The sequence below is a fragment of the Emys orbicularis genome, chromosome 13 (assembly GCF_028017835.1).
Source record: "Emys orbicularis isolate rEmyOrb1 chromosome 13, rEmyOrb1.hap1, whole genome shotgun sequence".
In the NCBI taxonomy this organism is placed as follows: Eukaryota; Metazoa; Chordata; order Testudines; family Emydidae; genus Emys; species Emys orbicularis.
The window spans coordinates 22,002,834-22,025,814 of NC_088695.1; the positions used below are offsets into that span (position 1 = coordinate 22,002,834).

Here is a 22,981-nt window from a genome sequence, read left to right on the forward strand (position 1 = left end):
GCCTGCAAGATGAAAGCCTCAGTGGGCTCTCCCCAGGCGAACTCCCAGTCAAATTCCCTTTGTTAGCCTCTCTGCTGTTCGCCACTCAGCTGATTCGCAACTGGCTGCCTTTTCATAACAGTCGGGCCCACCTGGAACAAAGCACTCCCAATTGTTCCTCTGTACCCCAGTAGGGGGGCATACCCCACTTTTTTGGCAAAACTGGGCATTTGTCCCGTTTGCTCTTGGCAACTGACAAATGCCCAGTTTTGCCAAAAAAATCAGGATGCCCGGGACAGGGCTTAAAAAGGGGACTGTCCCAGTCAAAAAAGGACAAATGGTCACCTTACCTAAGAGGCAATACTTCCCCACTCACAAGCACTGAGTCTGTGTGTAACAAAAGAAAACTTTTATTAAATGGGAAAGGGAACCCAGCATTAATTTGTGAAAACACCACAAACACAATTCAAAAGCATGTGACCGTAAGCAAACACCCACCCTACAGTATGTTCAGTAGTGTCCTTTGCCTCTATTTTCCACCTTGGGGTGCGAAAGTCTGACAAACAAATGTCTCTGTAACATGCCACTCCCCTTTCCATGCACTGCAGCCCATTCACCATTGGTTATCTTTGGTCAGCAAAGACCCAGAATTCAGAGGTGCAGTCATGTGGGTTCACCTCCCAGCCCTGAAAGGGGAGGAGGAGGGCATTGGGCAATGTCTCCACTGTTGCTGCATGCCTCTGCAACTGGCTCATTGCTGCTGCTGTACAGTAACTCCTCACTTAAAGTTGTCATTGTTACGTTGCTGATCAATTAGGGAACATGCTCATTTAAAGTTGCACAATGCTCCCTTATAACATTGTTTGGCAGCTGCCTGCTTTGTCCAGTGCTTGCAGAAAGAGCAGCCAGTTGGAGTTAGTGGTGGGGACTTGGAACCAGGGTGGATCGGCAGCCCCCCTATCAGCTCCCCACTCCCCTAAGTTCCCTGTGCAGCAGCTGCCCAGCAGACTATCAATTGCCAGCAGTTCAGGTGCCCCTACCCCCACTGCCCTGTGCTGCTCCTGCCCTCTCCTTGGAGCTGCTCCCGGGAGCCTCCTTCTTGCTGTGCGGGGGGGGGGGAGAGGGGTGCTAATGTCAGGGTGTCCCCCTCCCCATCGCTCCTTTACCCCATCGGGCCATCTCCACAGAGCAGGGGGGACACACAACAGGGCTCAGGCCTGAGGGAGCTTGCTGGCAGCAGCTGCTGTCTCAACTTGCTGATCTACTTAAAAAGGCAGTGTACTTAGAGTGGGGTCAGCGTACTTAAAGGGGCAATGGGCATCTCTCTCTCTCTCACACACAGGGTGTGTGTCTCTGTCTGCCATGCTGTTTCCCCTCCCTCCATTCATGCTGCCTTGTAGAGTGTGAGGCTACATTAACAATGTGTTAACCCTTGAGGGCTCAGCCGAGTGCTAGTTCATCGTTTAGCAGTAAGGCATTCCCTGGGAAATATCCCACCCTCTTCCACCCTTTGACTTCACCACCTCAACCAAGCTTCACAATCATCATTGCTGTGTACAGTATTAAATTGTTTAAAACTTCTACTTTTCCCTGGAACCTAACCCCCCCCCCCCCAATTTACATTAATTCTTATGGGGAAATTGGATTCGCTTAACATCATTTCGCTTAAAGTAGCATTTTTCAGGAACATAACTACAGCGTTAAGCGAGGAGTTACTGTACTCTGCCTTTGTTCACTGTGCTTTCTCTGCTGCTGCTTGGTGCTCACTGCCGCTTTTGCGATGCCATGCTCTGAGGTTCCATCACTTAACCCAGCTCCTAGTGATTTCACTGTGTAGCAGGAAATCTCACTGCTAGTGCAGCCTCTGTGTTGTCTTTTACTGCAACACTCTCTCCACCCCAGGTCTAAGGGTTAGCCCCTAGGGCAGCTTATTAGTGCTTCATCTTTGATGATCCCTGAATAGAAATAATGAACTAGATTCAGCTGAGAGCCAACTTTCATTTTGCACACTGGTAGGGGAAGGATTAAATGGTGTGTAGGACTCTTTATGCTATGCAATGCAGTCCAGTCCAGTCCAGACCTCCTCTCCACTCCTGTCCTCTCCATTCCTGTCTCTCCTGTCCCTGGGTTTTGACCCTCTGCTTAGCAAGGGAGGTTCAATTTAGGGTGACCTCCCTGTCAATCAGGGCATGCTAAGTACAGCTCTGCTGCCCTTTCCTCACTCAATGAGGATAACAACATTTCATTACCCCTGCATTCAATAACTAAAGTGAATGGTAACCCAAACCGAGACAAAATCATCCCTTTGCTAAAGCAGCTCCATGGCCTGAGCTGGTCCTGAAGTCTTCCCCCACCCACCCCCAGTTTGTGACTGGATGTCAGGGGAGGGTTTGTTCAGACCCTGCTCACATGGTGAAGCATATTTTGTGGCTGTGTCCCACTAAAATGCAATGAATCCAGATGTTCTTGCATCGGCTACTCCTGTTTCTCCTCTGCCTGTGCACTGCACCTCCTCCAGTGCTTCCTGAGAGCAGCTCCCATCCCATCTGCAGAGCGAAGTGTAGAGTGCACCTCCCTTGACACTATACAAATACTAAGGCCTTCTCTGCCTCTGTTCCTATTGCTGGTACCTCTTCCTGAATCATCTTCAACTCTCACTGCCTGGGAAAGTGGCTTTGGGGAATGAGCCCTGGCCTGTGGAGAAGGGGCAGACTGAGCGATGTGTCTAGTACCAAGATACCACAGTGAGGGGAGCAGGACAACCTCAGAGATTAGAGAGAGGAAAAATAGAGCATTGGGGCATAATACAGAAATAGCACTGAGGTCTCTGCCCCTAGAGGTGAAAGGGCACATGATGGGTGGGTGAGCATGGGAATAGGAAAGGATGAGCAGGTGAGTAGCAAGGGGAATGGAACTGCTTGTCTGCAGTTAAAGCAGTAGGTGTATCTTTAAAAGGCAGCTCCCTTCCTTAACTGATTCTGCAGTGGCCCCTAATGCAGCTAGCCAAGGGAGCAGCCCCCAGACACAGGGCTGCAGGCTCAAGCTGTAACCCAGCAGCCCTAGATTCTGCTCTCTGTTTCATTGGTGTCTGGCTTCACAGATGACCTCCTCCCACTCCTCACCCCAAATCTGAGTAGTATGGTGCCCTTTGGGGAATGAGGATGGGGAGACACTGGGGGCGGGAAGCAAAACTCAAGAGAAAAAAGAAATAGGAACAAAAAGTTAATTAAAAGGGGAATAAACAGAACGGGGCGGGGGGGAATGGATAGGAAAAGTGGTAGGAAGGTGAAGCTGTAACCAGCTGTGATGCAAGAAGAGGGAGAGATATGGGTGGGAGAAAGAGACATAAAAAAAAAGATAAAGTTGATGAAGCAAAGCCTTAGATTCTGTTCCCAGGCTGGTTGAAGCAGCAGAGGGGAAGGCCGTACACAGCCTTCTGTGTGTCCCCTTCCTCCTCCTCCTCCTCCCTCCCACTCCCATTGCCCCACTGATGTAACCTTCACCTTGATCTCCTTTCCATCACATCCAATATGGTTCCCTGTCACTGGTCTCTATCCTTCTCCCCTCCAGGATAACTCCCTTGGTCTGCCTCTTTCCCGTGGTACTCTTGGCCTTGCCTTGCTCTCCTTGACAGCTGTTGGTATTGGACTCTGCTTGTTCTCTGGTGGAGTGGGGGTACAAGAGGGGAGCTTGTCTTTCCCCGTAGTGACTGATGATGTGTTTCCTACATGGACTCTGGAGGAATCAGTGATGCTGCTCCTTCCCCTGCCCCCTACAAAGGACTCAAGAGTTCATTTAATGATCCCTGCTCTGATTGGAGAAAAGATCAATCTGACCCCAAAGCACCAGAGCACTGAGCACAGACAGGAGCAGTCCTGGATCCATTACAGACAGCAGGGGAGCTCCTGTGATCAGTGCTCTGATCATGTTCCCTTTCTCCTCTCTCCACCCACCATGGTCTCAGCTTTTCTCTCAAGTCAACATTTTAACTTCCCTAAATTCACCACTTCCCTCGTCTGTCTTCCAGCAGCCACTGAAACACCATAAACTCATAGCTAGTATAGACAGACACACACCATTTTTTCCCCTCACCACTCCTGTTAAATCCCCAAATATAGGGAAATACATTGTTCACCATCTTTTCTGCACAGACAAGCTGTGGACCATTATTTACACATTTCTGCTGGGTTCTCTGGATTATGGAAATTGTGCCTGCTGCTAAACAATCCAGTCTGGGGCACATGAAACCTTGGTACCCAGAATCCCATTGTTATCTGGAAAGGAGCAGATCCAAAGTATGTTACGTTGTAGAAGACGTGTCAAAGGGGAGGATCCATAACAAAATCCTGCACAGAGGCAGCTGGGATGCAGTGAGATTTAAGATGAGGAGGGGGCTCTGCAGTGGGAGGAGAATAGATTGAGTGAGCCCTGAGCACAGAGAGAGTTTTCATAATACTCTGCTGGGCTCCCCTCTGATACCAGAGTCTCTACTTCCTTCCTTAGGGAGAGGTGGGGGCAGGAGGAGAAAGATTCTGAGGCCTGGCCCAGCCGATCATTTCTCTCTGTCACTGACCCCTCCCTGCCAGGGGAGTGACTCTCCCCTGCAATTTGCTGAGATCTCAGAGCTGCTTCCCATTCAGAGCAGAGTAAATCCTGGAGGAAGGAGATTCCCTGGTTCACTCTCCAGCTGGGGTAGATTCTGTCACTGACACGATGAAAACCTTCCCCAGGGCTGAGCTCTGCCATTAATGCTCTGATTTTATTCTCTCCTCATGCAGCAAATGTGATCAAACCCTCTCCCAGGGCTGAGTTCTGTCTCTAATGCTCTGATTCATTCTGTCCCCAGCAAATGTGACTCTGGATCCAGATACGGCTCATCGTGACCTCGTCCTCTCTAAGGATCAGAAAAGTGTGAGATGGGGAGACACACGGCCGGATCTGCCCAACAACTCTGAGAGATTTGACTCTGTGCTCTGTGTGCTGGGGTGTGAGGGATTCAACTCGGGGAGACATTGCTGGGAGGTGGAGGTGGGGGATGGGCAATACTGGGCTGTGGGGGTGGCCAGAGAGTCTGTGAGCAGGAAGGGACGGATTGAGCATAACCCTGAGACGGGGATCTGGGCTGTGCAACTGTGGGGGGATGAGTTCCGGGCCCTCACTTCCCCTATAACCCTCCTGCCCCTGAGCCAGGTCCCCAGCAGGATCCGGGTTTGTCTGGACTGTGATCAGGGGCAGGTGACGTTTTTCGATGCTGGTAATGAGACCCTGATCTTCACTTTCCCACCCGCCTCTGTCCCTGGGGAGAGAATCCGACCCTGGGTCTGGCTGGGGTGGAGAGCCCAGCTCAGACTGTGTCCCTGAGACATGTGGGGGAGGGAATATCCAACTGTGGCTAAATAATGAAAGCCTGATTGGAGCAGGGGTTTGGGCCCCCAGGGTGTCCCATCTCTCAGGTGGGTTCGCAAACCACTGGACACTGTCATAAAAATAATGTTGTTAAAATAAATAATTAAAAGATGTGAAACTACATTTCCAGGGGGGTTCAGAAAAGAGAGGCCAGTTCAGACAATCAGAACAGCGGATAAGACAAATTTTTGAGCTATTATGAGACTCCATGCAGACACATTACAGCACCGGAAACTGACCAGGAATTCTTTGAAACAAGGAAAACACTTGTAGAAAGTATCAATTTGTTTTGTGTGTGTGTGTGTGTGTGTGTGTGTGTGTGTGTGTGTGTGTGTGTGTGTGTGTGTGTGTGTGTGTGTGTGTGTGTGTGTGTGAAAACTGTTTCCCTGAATCAATTCCCCTTTGGCAGCTCAGTCCACCACTTCAGCTAGAGAAGGGCTGTGGTACCTGAGCATTGGGCCACACAGGCCTTTTAACACCACAGACCTGGGGAGGGGGGTGCTGAGATGGACCATCCAGTGAGAAACACAAGTCCTTCTACCACCCACACCCTATTTTGAAACTGTTGCTGATGCAACTGTTGCCCATCTGTGCTAACTTTTATCCCCTCCTGCCTCTCCCTATTCAGGGGCTTTCCCTTCTGCGCCTATCTGGCAGTGCAGCTCACCCTATCTGAACCCTAGCTCCTGTCCCCAGTTTTGTCCATTTGCCTCTCTTCTTCTCCTCCTTCAATCTGTTGTACCCTCCTCTGGATGTATTTTGGCCCCTGTACAAATTCTGCCCATCCAGCCCCTCCGATTTCTCCCCTTGAGCCCAGGCCTGGATTAACCCATAGACTATAGCTTTAGGCCCTAATTTTTAGGCCCTACTATAGGCCCTCCAGCTGAGCGACGGTAGTGAGGCCATCGGAATTTTTTTTTCTCATTAAATATTGCATTGTACAAATTAATCCATCAAGATTGTGAATTCAGTTTATGGTGGTTTTGTCTTTGTGGGCTAAAGTAAGTGTTTATGGGCCCAAGAAATATTGAACTTTGTACGCAGTAGGCCGACACTCGACAATAGAAACCATGTCGAAGAAAGGAGGATGGCACATGGAGTTGCCCAAAAACAGTTAACTGCAGCAAAAAAGGGCACTCCTGCCTGCAATCCATTTGGCATGCAGACAAAAGCAACTGACACTGGGGGAACAAATTCAGGTTTTACAAGAGCAGGTAACTACCCCAACTTTCCTCTCAAAGCCAGGATAAAAACCAGGGGCACAGTTTCCAACCGTGCAGGTTCCCAACTGCTTTGACCCATGGAACCACACTCTGCGCTCATATCTAAAAATATAACCTTCTTTCTCAAATATGTTTACATACCGGTTAAGTTTTTTCCTTTATATGCTTTCTCAGTTTGCTAAACTTGCTGCTGCTGCCTGTACTTTCAAACACCTTGATAGAGTTAATCTCTCTTGGCTCAGGTCTTGCTACCTTCCTAGGTTGCTCTTCATGCCCCCACACCTCTTTTTCCCCGCCTCTCCTCACTTCGACTTTTTCTCTGTGTTAAAAGTTAGAGTTTTTACAGAAACCTCCAAAAGATAAAGCAATTGAAAACAGAACAAAACAAGAAACAAAAAGAAAACAAGGTAAAAACTTTAATTTACTGAATTTATTTAAAGTAATTATTTTAACCTTCAGGAATGCAACAGCTGGAATTATTCCTAACTTTCTTGAAGATATGGTTGCCAAGCAACAGAAATGCACACTCTGCTTCTAATTCTAACCACTCACTAATATTTGAAACATGGGCTTTTCTTATTTCCATATAGCAGAGTTTTAAAATAATGTTAAATATAAAGTAATGCAAAATCCCTTGTTACCAAATTAATATAGTAAATTTGGCAAATATTAATATATTTTTATCAATTTTTGCTAAAAGTTTTAAATAAGGTAATAACTTGTTTATTCAAATGTTTAACCCTTTTAATTTTTTGTTTTTGTTTGCCTTATTTTGTATAGTTATGAATAGAATTCTGGTGCCATTTGTTCTTAATTGTAAGTTTGTCCTGTATGTCATGTGCATTGTCCTGTGTTGTATGTTGTGTGTGTCACATGACTATTTTTTATTATTTTTATTTTGTTGCAACAAAAGTCAATTTTATACCCTTTTAAAAATATATGTTGGGGTATAATCATAGTAGCAGTAACACCAATTTTTTTGATGCAAAGTTCAAAAAGGTTTCAGTTACAAATATAGGTACATATATTTCTACCTCAACAAATAATGCAATTGCAAACAAAAAGAATTCTCTTTTATCAATCACAGTTTTTTTTTAAATTTGTTATTCAAAGAAAAAATGTAAGGGGAAACCGCAACATTAAGGTAAAGATAATATTAACAAAATGTCAATTTCTTGTTTAGGCTTTTTATAAACTTGTTTGCACTTTTGAATATAGTTATAAGAATGTGATAGCAAAAATGTTTAAAAATAACAATTTATGCATAAAGCTAACCAAACAATTTCAACAGGTTTCCACCTTTGTCTCCCAAACACAACCAAGCATCATAAAAGTATAATACCCTCAAAGTATTTGCATGGACCTGTATTTAAAATTTATTTTGGTTTAATTTTATAGTTGGTTTAATTTTATACGCTTTTCTTTTGCTACATTATGTTAATGGGAAGCAGTGGTTGTTAGAGCTTATGCTTCTAAACAGTTAACAAGAGTGAAACTGGTATCACAAGCAAATTAACTAACTTTAAAAAGCTTGGTAAAAATTATGTTATTGACTCTTTTGCTAACATAGAATGTTTAGCAAAAAAAAAGGCAATACACCTTCTCACAGAAGATTGTAAGCATTTATTTTAGCAGCTAAGCATTACATTTAGGCCTGGTCTACACTAACCCCCAAATTCGAACTAAGGTACGCAACTTCAGCTACGTGAATAACGTAGCTGAAGTCGACATACCTTAGTTCGAACTTACCGCGGTTCAGACGCGGTCCACACGCGGCAGGCAGGCTCCCCGTCGACTCCGCGGTACTCCTCTCGCCGAGCTGGAGTACCGCAGTCGACGGCGAGCGCTTCCGGGATCGATTTATCACGTCCAGACCAGATGCGATAAATCGAACCCGGAACTTCGATTGCCAGCTGTCGAACTACTGCGGTAGTGTAGACCTGGCCTTAGTATAAAATATTAGTAATGCACCTCAAATGAAAATGAATGTCTACACAACAATTGCAAAAGTATAGCTAGTGTTAAAAAAGACTTGGTTTCTATTACATTGTAAACACTACATTAATCTGTGTATTAAATTTGGGTTACTAAAAACAAGAGAAATGTAAAAACAAACAAAAAACTTAAGCTGTTTAAAGTTGCATCCCACAGACCAAAGACACCAGAAGATATCGCACCACAAAGCCACCAGAAGAAACCCCCAAGCATCAAGAAAAGAAAAATGAAGTGCTGTATAAATAAGAGACTGGTCAAATACACCTCTATCTACCATATATGGACAATTAAGTTAACAATCAGCTAAAAAACACTAGCTGGACCAGGATAAACTGTCATTTAATTTCAACTTGGTTACTGTGTAGAAACAACTGTATTATTGCTGTACTACTGTATTATCGTTGTACTGTTGTATTATTGCTGTACAACATTTACAATGTGCATAACCTTGCTAAACTGTTTAACCAACACACAGGTAAAAATCAACAAACGAATGGCAGCAAACAACATGAAGGCAAGGAAAAAACAAATTGATAAAGAAATTAAGTTACACAGTAACTACAAATTGGGTTAACAAATTCCCTATTGGTACCAGTCATAATTTGGGTTACTGACACTGCATCCTAACTAAGGCACATGTTATTCAAAACAATCTTGATCAGTGTCTGGATACCAATACTAAATCCTGATATAGCAATATTTGATAAATTGGTTCCTGTCCATTGAGTAGGTTATCGGAAAGACAGCATCCATAAAAAACAACTGGATCTACATCAACTACTGGTGTATCATGGGGCAATGCAATCCATGGAACAGAGAAGCTAGCCATTCTTGTTTCCTGCCTAGCAAAGCTTACCAGAGGGTGACAGCCAGCAGTAAGGGTGACCCATAACATGAATGCACAGTACTGGATAGTAACTAATTACAAGACATTGATATATAAAGGCCTCATTTGTAGTATCACTATTCCAAATTTCTGTTTTACTTCTCATATACATAATACTGTGGAACACACTATAACAATGCCTATCCCAATATTTCAAAACACTCAGCCTACTACTAATAATAATACAGATGGTAACTGTAATTGCCCTAATAAAAGTGGGTTGCTATCTGCAGTACCACAAGGGCCAAACCAGACCACCAGATTGGAAAAGAATTGTTATGCTTGGATATAAAGTGCTGTTATATGTACACATACATACTATACATATATGCCTGTATACACTACAAATATATACACCATATCCATATTACTGATATATATTAATTATTTGGGAGTGCCTCTAAGGCTCAATCATAACACTACATTCCTCAGTCATGGTCCCGGGCCTAACATTCCCAGGCCCACCATAAGGGACTTGAAAGAATTGGATAATAAAATCTGTCTACCTGTCGTACGAGGGAATGTGCAGACTAAGGACAGGTGGGGCATCAATGTATGGATGGTAAAGTGAGGTGAGCACATAACAGTTACCACTGGGTTATCTTCAGTCCATGAATTCTGCTTTTCCGGGACAATGGGTAAACATCCTCCCCATAAAAAGACAAAAAGTGGGGGAATGTAGTAAGATGAGGCCTTGAGACATAAAACCCGTGGTATCAGAGGCCCGGTATAAGGCCTGAGGCCTGAACTGAAGTAATGGTCAAGACGTTGCTAAGCAAAGTTAGGCTGTGAGCCAGAGGCAGGCCCTGCTCACAGAAGTTGGCAAGAGGAAGGCTGCTAAAAGCACGTATACACATATAAGCACTAATAAGATGAACGTGTGCCAGGATGACACCAGAACAGCTTGGTACGAACCCATCCCACACAGATAACAAGGAACAGGCAGACTCAGCCTAAAGACAGTATAAAAGGACAATACGATGGATAGAATGGATAGACAATATGAAAGGACAATACGATGGATAGACAGTATGATGGATAGACTTATTTGTTCGAACCAACCTGTACCAGGAGAAAGGCAACACCCTAATGCATAGAGGGGCTGTACCTCAGTGCGTTCAATGATGTGTAACCTGTTTGTACCTGTGTATAAGAATGCATCCCTGAGTGTACATCTTTGTCTGTCCTAGGGGGCAGTGGCAAATCCCGCCACTGACTGAGCCGGTCCATTGTCAGGGAGCACATATGTACTAGCAGAACTGTAGACATCTGATCCGGGGAGCTAGAGACTGAGTTTCGTTTGACAATAAACCTGGCCAGGTGCCTTCGTACCTTATTAGAGTCTGTGGTCATTGGGCGGTTCGCTCAAGATCTGCTGTGCCAGCTATCTGCGCAGAGCTGGAACAGCACACAGGGAGAACACACACGCACGCACCCAACTGTTATCATCATTGAACAAGAGCAGAGCACTACGCCGGTAGTGTCTGATGACAAAAGGAACTCCTTCTCTCCTAACATTTTTTCCTCCTACTAAGTCTGGTGGTGAGGAAGTCCAGGTGAATACCAGCCCAAGTGAACCTGCTGCGCCTGATGAAAAGGAGCAGCCTCCTGTGACTTCTCTAGCTGCAATCTGACCCCACTCCTCTGAAGACTTTCCCAGTGATAATAATACAAAAATATCCTTCTCCAACAATCCAGGCGAGTGGGACATGACTTCTCAAGATATCATTGCATATTGGACTGAGAAGGGCCCACAAAAATGCCAGAATCGAGATGCTGACTTTTCATTGACAAAGCAAGAATACACCAATCAGAATTGTTATGTGACCAATTCAATGTCTGAGTACGTGAAGCCTAACAAACAGATTGGCAAGCAAGAATGGCTCGTCTATTGGCCTTCTAAGAAGGAAGTGTACTGTTTTTATTGCCGCCTGTTTTCTGATACCAAAAAGTGGGGAATGTTCTGTGAAGGCTTCAGTGATTGGAAGAATACTGCATACGTTGCCAATCATGCAATGAGTGAGCAGCATACATAATCAGTTAGCAGCTACCATGTCCAAAAGAAAGTTAGTGGCAGAATTGATACCGAAATGGAAGACCAATTTTTGGAAGCTCGTGCTTATTGGAAGAACATTCTCAGACACATAGTTGAAACCATAGTTTTTCTTGCTGAGCGTGTTCTGCCATTCCGTGGCTCACATAAAACTGTTGGATTGAAACACAATGGCAGTTACCTTGGCGTTCTAGAGCTAATTGCTAAGTTCGACCCTTTCTTAGCTCAGCACATCAATGAACATGCAAATGATGAAAGAGGCCATACATCCTATATATCAAAGATTATTTGTGATGAATTCATAGCACTGCTGGCAAAGAAGACGCTATCAGCCATTGTAGATGCAATCAAAGATATGGGACATTTTTCAGGGTCCATTGACTCAACACCAGATGTGTCACTTGTAGATGAGCTGACTGTCATCTTGCGTTATGTGCTACCCAGCAGACCAGTTGAGCATTTCATGACCTCCATAAACATCACCAGCCACACAGGAAACTTGCCTCATAGCTACTTGATTTCCTCACCGAAAATGGGATTGACATCAGTCTTTGTCGTGGCCAAAGCTATGACAATACAAGTAATATGAGTAGCAAATATTCAGGGATGTTGGCAAAGATAAAAGAGCACAATGCTCTGGTTGATTACATACCATGTGCTGAACACTCACTCAACCTTGTTGGCCAGTCTGCCGTGGATTGTAGTGTGGAAGCAGTTTCTTTTTTTGGATTTGTCCAATAATTGTGCAATTTTTTCTCTGCATCAATCAGTCACTGGATGATTCTTAGAGATTCACTACCAGTGACCAAATCATTCTCAGGGACATGGTGAAGTGCCAACACTGAAGCTGTGAATGCAGTTGTTCTGTGATACCCCAACATCATTGAAGCGCTAGAGAGCATCAATGATGATAAATCTCAAAAATCAGCAACAAGAAAAGATGCAAAGATCCTGAGTGATGCAATGCGCACTTTGGAAACTGGTATTTTGTGTGAGGTCTGGAATAATATACTTCAGCCATTCAGCAGGTGCAGTCTAAGCTTGCAGAGTGCTCAAATTGACCTTTCTACTGCTGTAAACCTAATGAGGAGTCTCGGAACTGTTCTTCAGCAAATGCAGGATAGTTTTGATGAGTATGAAATTCAGGGGGCTGCAAGGACTGCTAACCATGAGTGTAAGTCAGCCAAATGCCACAGAAGACATGCGATGATGCAACTGCCCACTCATTCAGTGACAAGGAGGCCTTCAAAGTTAATACCTTCATCACAATCATTGACAAATTGACGAGTTCATTAGAACATTGGATCAAGGCTTACGAAAATATTGACAAAACCTTTAGCATACTGACAAATTTTTTGCCTAACATTTCAAGTTACAAAGTCAGTGAAGGTATCAAACGTCTGTGTAAGAAGTACCCAGATGATCTCCCAGTAGATTTTACTAAAGAATATCTTCAATTTGTTGAATTCACATCACTCTCAGATATAGAGAGAAAAGATGATGAAAACAAATCTATTTGGATGTACCAAGTTATTATTGAATCCAGTGTGATAAAATGTTTCCCAAATGTTGAAACTGCATTACAGCTGTATTTGTCACTAATGATCACTAACTGTAGTGGAGAACATACCTTCTCTCTTCTAACAAGAGTCAAAAATGTCCTCCGATCCACCATGACTCAAGAGCATCTCAGTGCTTTGTCCCTCTTAAGCATTGAGAATGAAATCCTCAGGTCTTTGAATTACGATGACATCATTCATGCCTAAAGCTACGTTTTAGTCACGAGTATTTTTAGTAAAAGTCATGGACAGGTCACGGTCAGTAAACAAAAATTCACAGCCCGTGACCTGTCCATGACTTTTACTAAAAATACCCCTGACTAAAACTGGGGGGGATTCGGGGCCCGCCACAAGTGCTAGGGAGGGGGGCGCAGCCTGGGAAATCACCACGGGTACTGGGGAGGGGGATGCAGGTTATGGGGGGGGGAGTCGTGGCCCGGGGAGGGCACAGATGCTTGGGTGGGGGGTTGGTGGGGCTGTGGTAGGCTCCATACCCAGTTCCTGGGAAGCAGCAACCCCAGCTCCCTAGAGCTCCACGTGCTGCCTCGCTCCACCCCAAGCCCCAGTTATGCAGCTCCCATTGGCTGGGAACCACGGCCAATGGGAGCTGCCGGGGCGGTAACTGGCTGCCGACAGAGGCAGCATGTGGAACTAGGGGAGCTGAGGGAGAGGAGCCCCCCCACAGGTAAACAGCAACCCCAAGCCCTGAGCCCCCCCCCCCACACACACACACCCAAACTCCTGCTCCTGCGGGCGGGAGGGCCCCGAGACTGTCCCAGGAGCAGCCAGTGCGACTGACCCGGGGACTGTCCGAGCTGCTCGGGCGACTCCTAGGCCAGCCACATGGGGCTGCTGCAGAAGTCACGGAGGTCATGGAAAGTCATGGAATCATAGAATCATAGAATATCAGAGTTGGAAGGGACCTCAGGAGGTCGTCTAGTCCAACCCCCTGCTCAAAGCAGGACCAATTCCCAAATAAATCATCCCAGCCAGGGCTTTGTCAAGCCTGACCTTAAAAACCTCTAAGGAAGGAGATTCCACCACCTCCCTAGGTAACCCATTCCAGTGCTTCACCACACTCCTGGTGAAAAAGTTTTTCCTAATACCAACCTAAACCTCCCCCACTGCACCTTGAGACCATTACTCCTTGTTCTGTCATCAGGTACCACTGAGAACAGTCTAGATCCATCCTCTTTGGAAACCCCCTTCAGGTAGTTGAAAGCAGCTATCAAATCCCCCCTCATTCTTCTTTTCTGCAGACTGAACAATCCCAGTTCCCTCAACCTCTCCTCATAAGTCATGTGCTCCAGCCCCCTAATCATTTTTGTTGCCCTCCGCTGGACTCTTTCCAATTTTTCCACATCCTTCTTGTAGTGTGGGGCCCAAAACTGGACACAGTACTCCAGGTGAGGCCTCACCAATGTCGAATAGAGGGGAATGATCATGTCCCTCGATCTGCTGGCAATGCCCCTACTTATACAGCCCAAAGTGCCGTTAGCCTTCTTGGCAACAAGGGCACACTCTTGACTCATATCCAGCTTCTTGTCCACTGTAACCCCTAGGTCCTTTTCTGCAGAACTGCTTCCTACACATTCAGTCCCTAGTCTGTAACAGTGAATGGGATTCTTCCGTCCTAAGTGCAGGACTCTGCACTTGTCCTTGTTGAACCTCATCAGGTTTCTTTTGGCCCAATCCTCTAATTTGTCTAGGTCCCTCTGTATCCTATCCCTACCCTCCAGCGTATCTACCATTCCTCCCAGTTTAGTGTCATCTGCAAACTTGCTGAGAGTGCAGTCCATGCCATCCTCCAGATCATTAATGAAGATATTGAACAAAACCGGTCCCAGGACCGACCCCTGGGGCACTCCACTTGAAACCGGCTGCCAACTAGACATGGAGCCGTTGATCACTACCCGTTGAGCCCGACGATCTAGCCAGCTTTCTATCCACCTTATACTCCATTCATCCAGCCCATACTTCTTTAACTTGGTGGCAGGAATACTATGGGAGACCGTATCAAAAGCTTTGCTAAAGTCAAGGAATAACACATCCACTGCTTTCCCCTCATCCACAGACCCAGTTATCTCCTCATAGAAGGCAATTAGGTTAGTCAGGCATGACTTGCCCTTGGTGAATCCATGCTGACTGTTCCTGATCACTTTCCTCTCCTCTAAGTGCTTCAGAATTGATTCCTTGAGGACCTGCTCCATGATTTTTCCAGGGACTTAGGTGAGGTTGACTGGCCTGTAGTTCCTCAGATCCTCCTTCTTCCCTTTTATAAAGATGGGCACTAAATTAGCCTTTTTCCAGTCATCCGGGACCTCCCCCGATTGCCATGAGTTTTCAAAGATAATGGCCAAAGGCTCTGCAATCACATCCGCCAGCTCCTTTAGCACCCTTGGATGCAGCGCATCCGGCCCCATGGACTTGTGCTCGTCCAGTTTTTCTAAATAGTCCCGAACCACTTCTTTCTCCACAGAGGGCTGGTCACCTTCTCCCCATACTGTGCTACCCAGTGCAGCAATCTGGGAGCTGACCTTGTTCGTGAAGACTGAGGCAAAAAAATCATTGAGTACATTAGCTTTTTCCACATCCTCGGTCACTAGGTTGCCTCCCTCATTCAGTAAGGGGCCCACACTTTCCTTGACTTTCTTCTTGTTGCTAACATACCTGAAGAAACCCTTCTTGTTACTCTTAATATCTCTTGCAAGCTGTAACTCCAAGTGTGATTTGGCCTTCCTGATTTCACTCCTGCATGCCTGAGCAATATTTTTATACTCCTCCCTGGTCATTTGTCCAATCTTCCACTTCTTGTAAGCTTCTTTTTTGCATTTAAGGTCAGCAAGGATTTCACTGTTTAGCCAAGCTGGTCGCCTGCCATATTTACTATTCTTTCTACACATCGGGATGGTTTTTTCCTGCAACCTCAATAAGGATTCTTTAAAATACAGCCAGCTCTCATGGACTGCTTTCCCCCTCATGTTATTCTCCCAGGGGATCCCGCCCATCAGTTCCCTGAGGGAGTCAAAGTCTGCTTTTCTGAAGTCCAGGGTCCGTATTCTGCTGCTCTCCTTTCTTCCTTGTGTCAGGATCCTGAACTCAACCATCTCATGGCCACTGCCTCCCAGGTTCCCATCCACTTTTGCTTCCCCTACTAATTCTTCCCAGTTTGTGAGCAGCAGGTCTAGAAGAGCTCTGCCCCTAGTTGGTTCCTCCAGCACTTGCACCAGGAAATTGTCCCCTACACTTTCCAAAAACTTCCTGGATTGTCTGCGCACCACTGTATTGCTTTCCCAGCAGATATCGGGTCATTAAAGTCTCCCATGAGAACCAGGGCCTGCGATCTAGTAACTTCTGCTAGTTGCCAGAAGAAAGCCTCGTCCACTTCATCCCCCTGGTCTGGTGGTCTATAGCAGACTCCCACCGCGACATCACCCTTGTTGCTCACACTTCTAAACTTAATCCAGAGACTCTCAGGTTTTTCTGCAGTTTCATACCAGAGCTCTGAGCAGTCATACTCCTCTCTTACATACAATGCAACTCCCCCACTTTTTCTGCCCTGCCTGTCCTTCCTGAACAGTTTATATCCATCCATGACAGTACTCCAATCATGTGAGTTATCCCACCAAGTCTCTGTTATTCCAATCACATCATAGTTCCTTGACTGTGCCAGGACTTCCAGTTCTCCCTGCTTGTTTCCCAGGCTTCTTGCACAATGTGTATAGGCACTTAAGATAACTCGCTGATTGTCCCGCTTTCTCAGTATGAGGCAGGATTCCTCCCCTCTTGCACTCTCCTGCTCGTGCTTCCTCCCGGTATCCCATTTCTCCACTTACCTCAGGGCTTTGGTCTCCTTCCCCCGGTGAACCTAGTTTAAAGTCCTCCTCACTAGGTTAGCCAGCCTGCTTGCGAAGATGCTCTTCCCTCTCTTCGTTAGGTGGAGCCCGTCTCTGCCTAGCACTCCTCCTTATTGGAACACCATCCCATGGTCGAAGAATACAAAGCCTTCTCTCCGACACCACCTGCGTAGCCATTCGTTGACTTCCACAATTTGACGGTCTCTACCCAGGCCTTTTCCCTGCACAGGGAGGATGGACGAGAACACCACTTGCTCCTCAAACTCCTTTATCCTTCTTCCCAGAGCCACGTAGTCTGCAGTGAGCCACTCAAGGTCATTCTTGGCGGTATCATTGGTGCCCACGTGGAGAAGCAGGAAGGGGTAGCGATCCGAGGGCTTGATGAGTCTCGGCAGTCTCTCCATCACGTCGTGAATCCTAGCTCCTGGCAAACAGCAGACCTCTTGGTTTTCTCGGTCGGGACGGCAGATAGATGACTCAGTCCCCCCGAAGGAGGGAGTCCCCGACCACCACCACCCTCCTCCTTCTCTTGGGAGTGGTGGTCGTGGAACCCCCATCCCTAGGACAGTGCATCTCATGCCTTCCAATCGGTGGAGTCTCCTTCTGCTCCCTTCCCTCAGCTGTATCATCTATTCCACTCTCTGCATTAGTACCTGTGGAGAGAACATGAAAACGGTTACTCACCTGTATCTCCATTGCTGGTACATTGACACTCCTCTTCCTCCTTCTGGAGGTCACATGCTGCCAATTTTCTTCACCGTCCCTCAGTCCCCTCTGCGCAACCTACTCCGATTCTTCAGAACGTTGTGCCTGTAGAAGCATATCCTGACGTCTGTCCAAGAAATCTTCATTTTCTCGTATGCAATGCAGGGTCGATACTTGTTTCTCCAGACCTCGAACCTTCTCTTCCAATATGGAGACCAGCTTGCACTTTGTACAGACAAAGTTGCTTCTGTCCTGTGGAAGAAAAACAAACATGGCACAACCTGTGCAGGTTACAACAACTGAACACTCACCTTCCATATCACCTTCCTTCTAAGAGCTTCCTCAGCTGTTGCAGCAACTCACAGAAGCCTGCGAGATGTAAGCCTCAGTGGGCTCTCCGCAGGCGAACTCCCAGGCAAACTCCCTCTGTTAGCCTCTGCTGTTCGCCGCTCAGCTGGTTCGCTGCTGACTGCCTTTATATACCAGTCAGGCCCACTCAAGGCCCCTGGGAACAAAGCACTCCCAATTCACACTGTTCAAACAAACAATCAAGCACACGGTCAAACTGACAAACTGTCCCCTGCAACAGACACTCAGATACTCACCAACACAGCCCCTCTAATGCAGCACTTAGCGTACCTCCTCTCTGACAGATCCCAGGCAAACTCCCTCTGTTAGCCTCTGCTGTCTGTGACTTCCGTGACCTCCCTGACAAACACGGAGCCTTATTCATGACTTTGCCACAGCTAAAACTGGGGGGGGAAATGTGTTTGTTTGAAGAATTGAGTGTAGTGTGAGAAGAATAAACTTGTTAATTTTACATAAAGAAATAATATGTAAATATGTATGTAGATAAATGTTTGATGACTTCATAATTTTTTTTGCTATATCTAATTCATACTTAGGCCCCTCATAACCTTAATCTGGCCCTGCTTGGGCCCCCTTTGATTGCTGGCTTTCTTCCGGCAACTAGCAGAAGTTACGGAAGAATCCCATTCACTGTTACAGACTAGGGACCGAATGGCTAGGCAGCAGTTCTGCAGAAAAGGACCTAGGGGTTATGGTGGACGAGAAGCTGGATATGAGTCAACAGTGTGCCCTTGTTGCCAAGAAGGCTAATGGCATTTTGGGCTGTATAAGTAGGGGCATTGCCACCAGATCGAGGGATGTGATCATTCCCTTCTATTCGACATTGGTGAGGCCTCACCTGGAGTACTGTGTCCAGTTTTGGGCCCCACACTACAAGAAGGATGTGGAAAAGTTGGAAAGAGTCCATCAGAGGGCAACAAAAATGATTAGGGGTCTGGAGCACATGACTTATGAGGAGAGGCTGAGGAAACTGGGATTGTTTAGTCTGCAGAAGAGAAGAATGAGGGGGGATTTGATAGCTGCTTTCAACTACCTGAAAGGGGTTTCCAAAGAGGATGGATCTAGACTGTTCTCAGTGGTACCAGATGACAGAACAAGGAGTAATGTTCTGAAGTTGCAGTGGGGGAGGTTTAGATTGGATATTAGGAAAAACGTTTTCACTAGGAGGGTGGTGAAGCACTGGAATGGGTTACCTAGGGAGGTGGTGGAATCTCCTTCCTTAGAGGTTTTTAAGGTCAGGCTTGACAAAACCTTGGCTGGGATGATTTAGTTGGGATTAGGTCCTGTTTTGAGCAGGGGGTTGGACTAGACGACCTCCTGAGGTCTCTTCCAACCCTGATATTCTATGATTCTATAATTCTAATTAGCTCAGTTCAGCCCCGGAGCCCCTCCTGCTGGCCGGTGTCTCCCTACCGGTACCTGCTTTCTCGTAATCTCCACCACTGCACTTCAGGCCCCCTTACCTTGGGGGGCTGCCCCACAGCAGCACCCCTGCACTCTGGGTCTCCCCTGCCAGGGGAACCCCCCCCCATGCCCACCTTGCCTCAGTGGCTACTGCCAATCGTCATCTAGACCTCTTTCTCTGGGGCAAACTGCAGTCTGTAATGACCACTCATCATTGGCAAGGGGGTTGGACCTGCTGCCTTTCTAGCCCAGCTGTCTCCCTGCAGTCCCATTACCTCCTTAGGCCTTCCTTCCAGGCCTCAGCCTGGGAGGTAGCCAGGTCTGAGCTCCCCAGCTCAGCCTGCCCCTTCCCCAGCACTGCTCTGTCGAAGGTACCCTGTCTCTCCCAGGGAGCTAGGTCCTTCTCACTCCAGGGCTGAGTGACAGCAACCAGTGACAGCCTCCCAGGTGGCGGAAGGTTCAGGATAGTCCTGGTTTCCTCTGCTGTTTGAGAAGCAACCATGCCCCTACGTGTCATCATTGTCATCGGAACCCAGATGCCTCCGTTACCCGAAGATGAGCTGCAGCTGTCTCTGATCATGCCAGCAGGCAAGAATATCACACGTTTCCTCATAAATTGGGAACCGCTGAACTGGACTTTAGCTGGACATGACCTGATTCAACAAGGTCCCCCAGACTGGGTAGTTCCATTAAAGGGTACATATTGTGACAAGCTCATGCCAACAATTTGGTTTAAATTCTATGGGCACATTGCCATTTTGGAGGGATTCCATGAGCCCAGATTGTACAGAATGGAATTGGGCCAACAACAAAAAACAATTTTAAATTTTGACCCTCTGATCACAAGCCTCGCTCTGACATTTAAGAGCCCCAATTTCAGGACCCCATGTGTTGAAATTGGATCAACAAGAACATTTGTTTCGTCAACCTCAGACTTCTCTGAAGGCGGTTCAAATCCACTTAGAGGGCATGAATATCTCTCACATTGCACCTGTATGTGCTCCCTTGACTGAAACTAGTCATAAGCATTGGGATGAATGGGTAAGAATGTGGCAAGGGGGCAACCATGTAAATAGCATAAAAAGGGAATTAAGTGATTGGATTGCACCTGTAGGAACAGGAATCTCTTTAGTTGATGCGGCAATCATAGAAGTTCTGGCTAATAAACTATCATATGCCACCGAAAATATAAGAAAGATGGGAACCCCATTAACAGCATCTTTGAAACAGTTAAGTGAGGAACTGCAGTTAATAAGTAAGGTATTTCCTGGGTGGGAAAGACTCATAGAAAAAGATGAAGAGTTAATAATGCCTGGTGTACAGTCCCGCCAAAATAATGTCTCATTAACTTCAACGTGTGAACAAGCTCAAGCTCTCACCCAGAACATAATCATGGGAATGATTCGGCAAGCCATAGCAGGACAAATCCCCATGGAGGCAATCAACTTGATTTGGCCCAATGTACCAGAGGAAGAATTAGTCCTCCAGCCCTGGCGGAGACTGGTTAATGCTTTGTACAATCACCACCAGCAAACCTTGCAGTTATTCCTGATAACTGTAGCAGGCAAAGAAATTAGAGTAATCCACCCAGAAGTCCTACTGAATATTACAAATTAATGATAACTCAGTAATGTACTCCAGAGATCCTAACACTTGGGCCGGGCAGAAAGATAATGTGTGGAACACAGCAAATGTAAAGGGGTGTAGGAGAAAAGAAGGTTTGGGCTATATCTCTGAAGACCAAGGATTGGAGGAACATGATGAATGCTTCTTTCCACAACCTGGGAATAAGTCTCACTGTTCCTTCAATGTTATCCAGGAAGAGGGGTCTGTTATTGTCTATGTTAGTAAAGCATGTGTGTGTGTAAGAACAAGACGTAATAGTGTATTGATAGCGGGGAGGGATAGCTCATTGGTTTGAGCATTGGCCTACTAAACCCAGGGTTGTGAGCTCAATCCTTGAGGGGGCCACTTAGGGATCTGGGGCAAAATCAGTGCTTGGTCCTGCTAGTGAAGGCAGGGGGCTGGACTCAATGACCTTTCAGGGTCCCTTCCAGTTCTATGAGATAGGTATATCTCCAGGGTGGATGCAAGGATGTTTCGCGCCCTAGGCAAAACTTCCACCTTGTGCTCCCCCCGAGCCCTAAGGCAGCTCTCCACCCCCCCTCCTCCCTAAGGCGCCCCCCCGTGGCAGCTCCCCACTCCCCCCCCTCCGCCCTGAGGCGCCCCCCCCCCCCGCGGCAGCTCCCCCTGGCCCGGGGAGCCGTGCGGCAGCTCCCTGCCCCAGCTCACCTGTGCTCCGCCTCCTCCCCGAGCACGCCGTCGCCGCTCAACTTCTCCCGCCTCCCAGGCTTGTGGCGCCAATCAGCTGTTTGGCACCGCAAGCCTGGGAGGGAGAGAAGCAGAGCAGGGCGGTGTGCTCAGGGGAGGAGGTGGAGCAGAGGTGAGCTGGGGCGAGGAGTTCCCCTGCATGCTGCCCCCCCCTTACTTGCTGCAGGCCCTCCCCGCGCCCCCCTGCCCCAGCTCCCTCCGCCTAAATGCCGATGACAACCGGGGCGGCCGAAGATGCGGCCGCCGCGGTCGCCGCCGAAGGACCCGAAATGCCGCCCCCCAAATGCTAGTGCCCTAGGCGACTGCCTAGGTCGCCTAAAGAGTTGCACCGGCCCTGTATATCTCCATATATTCTATATTCTAATAGACATTGGCTTCAACCCATGGTGCCTTATGTTAATCACTGTTTCTGTAATGTAACCACTATTGCTAGTTGTGATATTAAGTTTACTGCGCCTATATGGACTGTACAATATTTAAAAGCCTATCATGAGCTCTACAAGGAGGTTTCCCCCATTTCACTGGGAATGGGTCTCACTGCCATTAAGGGACTATTAACTCATCCCTCCTTACAAACTGAGCTGCAGAAGCTCTGAACTTTGGGGAGAATGGCAAATTCGAGATTCAACACCACAACCAGGAGATCTCTAGGCTAGCAGCTACAGTTAAAAACACAGGCCATCACTCTTGGTGGGAGACTTTGCTTGGGTGGAGCCCCAGTGCAACAGGGCTTTTGAATATCATGCTTCACCCGATTGTGGTGATCATTGGTTTCCAAATTATACTAGCAATTGGTCTGGTTCTACTGGTTTTCTGGATCCAACGACTGAGGTGGCGGCTGCAAGGGATTGAAGATCAGACCCGGTACCATAGAGTAAGGATGTGCCACTCAGTGCAAGCACCCCATGAACAGGGGGAAGAATGGGGGGGGGCTTGTTACCTGTCAGCTCTGTGTTCTTGGGGAACCAGAGCGCAGTACCCAGCCTGTCTGACTCACAAAAGACCCCCACCCCAGCCTCTGCTTGAACCAAAACCGATCAGCAGAAAGACTTACAAAAAGCAATGAAAAGGCAGTGGGAGAAATACCTAAACCCCTCCGGACAAGGGTGACAGGATTATGGAAACTCCCCTAGCCTCATTTGCATCAAAGATGGGACAGGGAGACATCTCCATTAGCATACAGAATGGAGAACAGAGATTCCAAGGCAAGAACC

At 46.9% G+C, this 22,981-nt stretch overlaps 1 protein-coding gene and 1 pseudogene across 1 annotated transcript in view; both read left to right on the forward strand.

The window, feature by feature from the left end:
- The window catches only part of LOC135887686 (butyrophilin subfamily 1 member A1-like), a 63,888-nt gene extending 58,548 nt beyond the window's left edge, over positions 1-5,340 (forward strand). The window contains exon 8 of the mRNA XM_065415413.1: positions 4,826-5,340. Within this exon, the coding sequence (XP_065271485.1) occupies positions 4,826-5,340 (515 nt within the window). The remainder of the gene's footprint in view (positions 1-4,825) is intronic.
- The window catches only part of LOC135887580 (zinc finger protein 420-like), a 411,396-nt pseudogene that overhangs the window by 345,508 nt on the left and 42,907 nt on the right, over positions 1-22,981 (forward strand).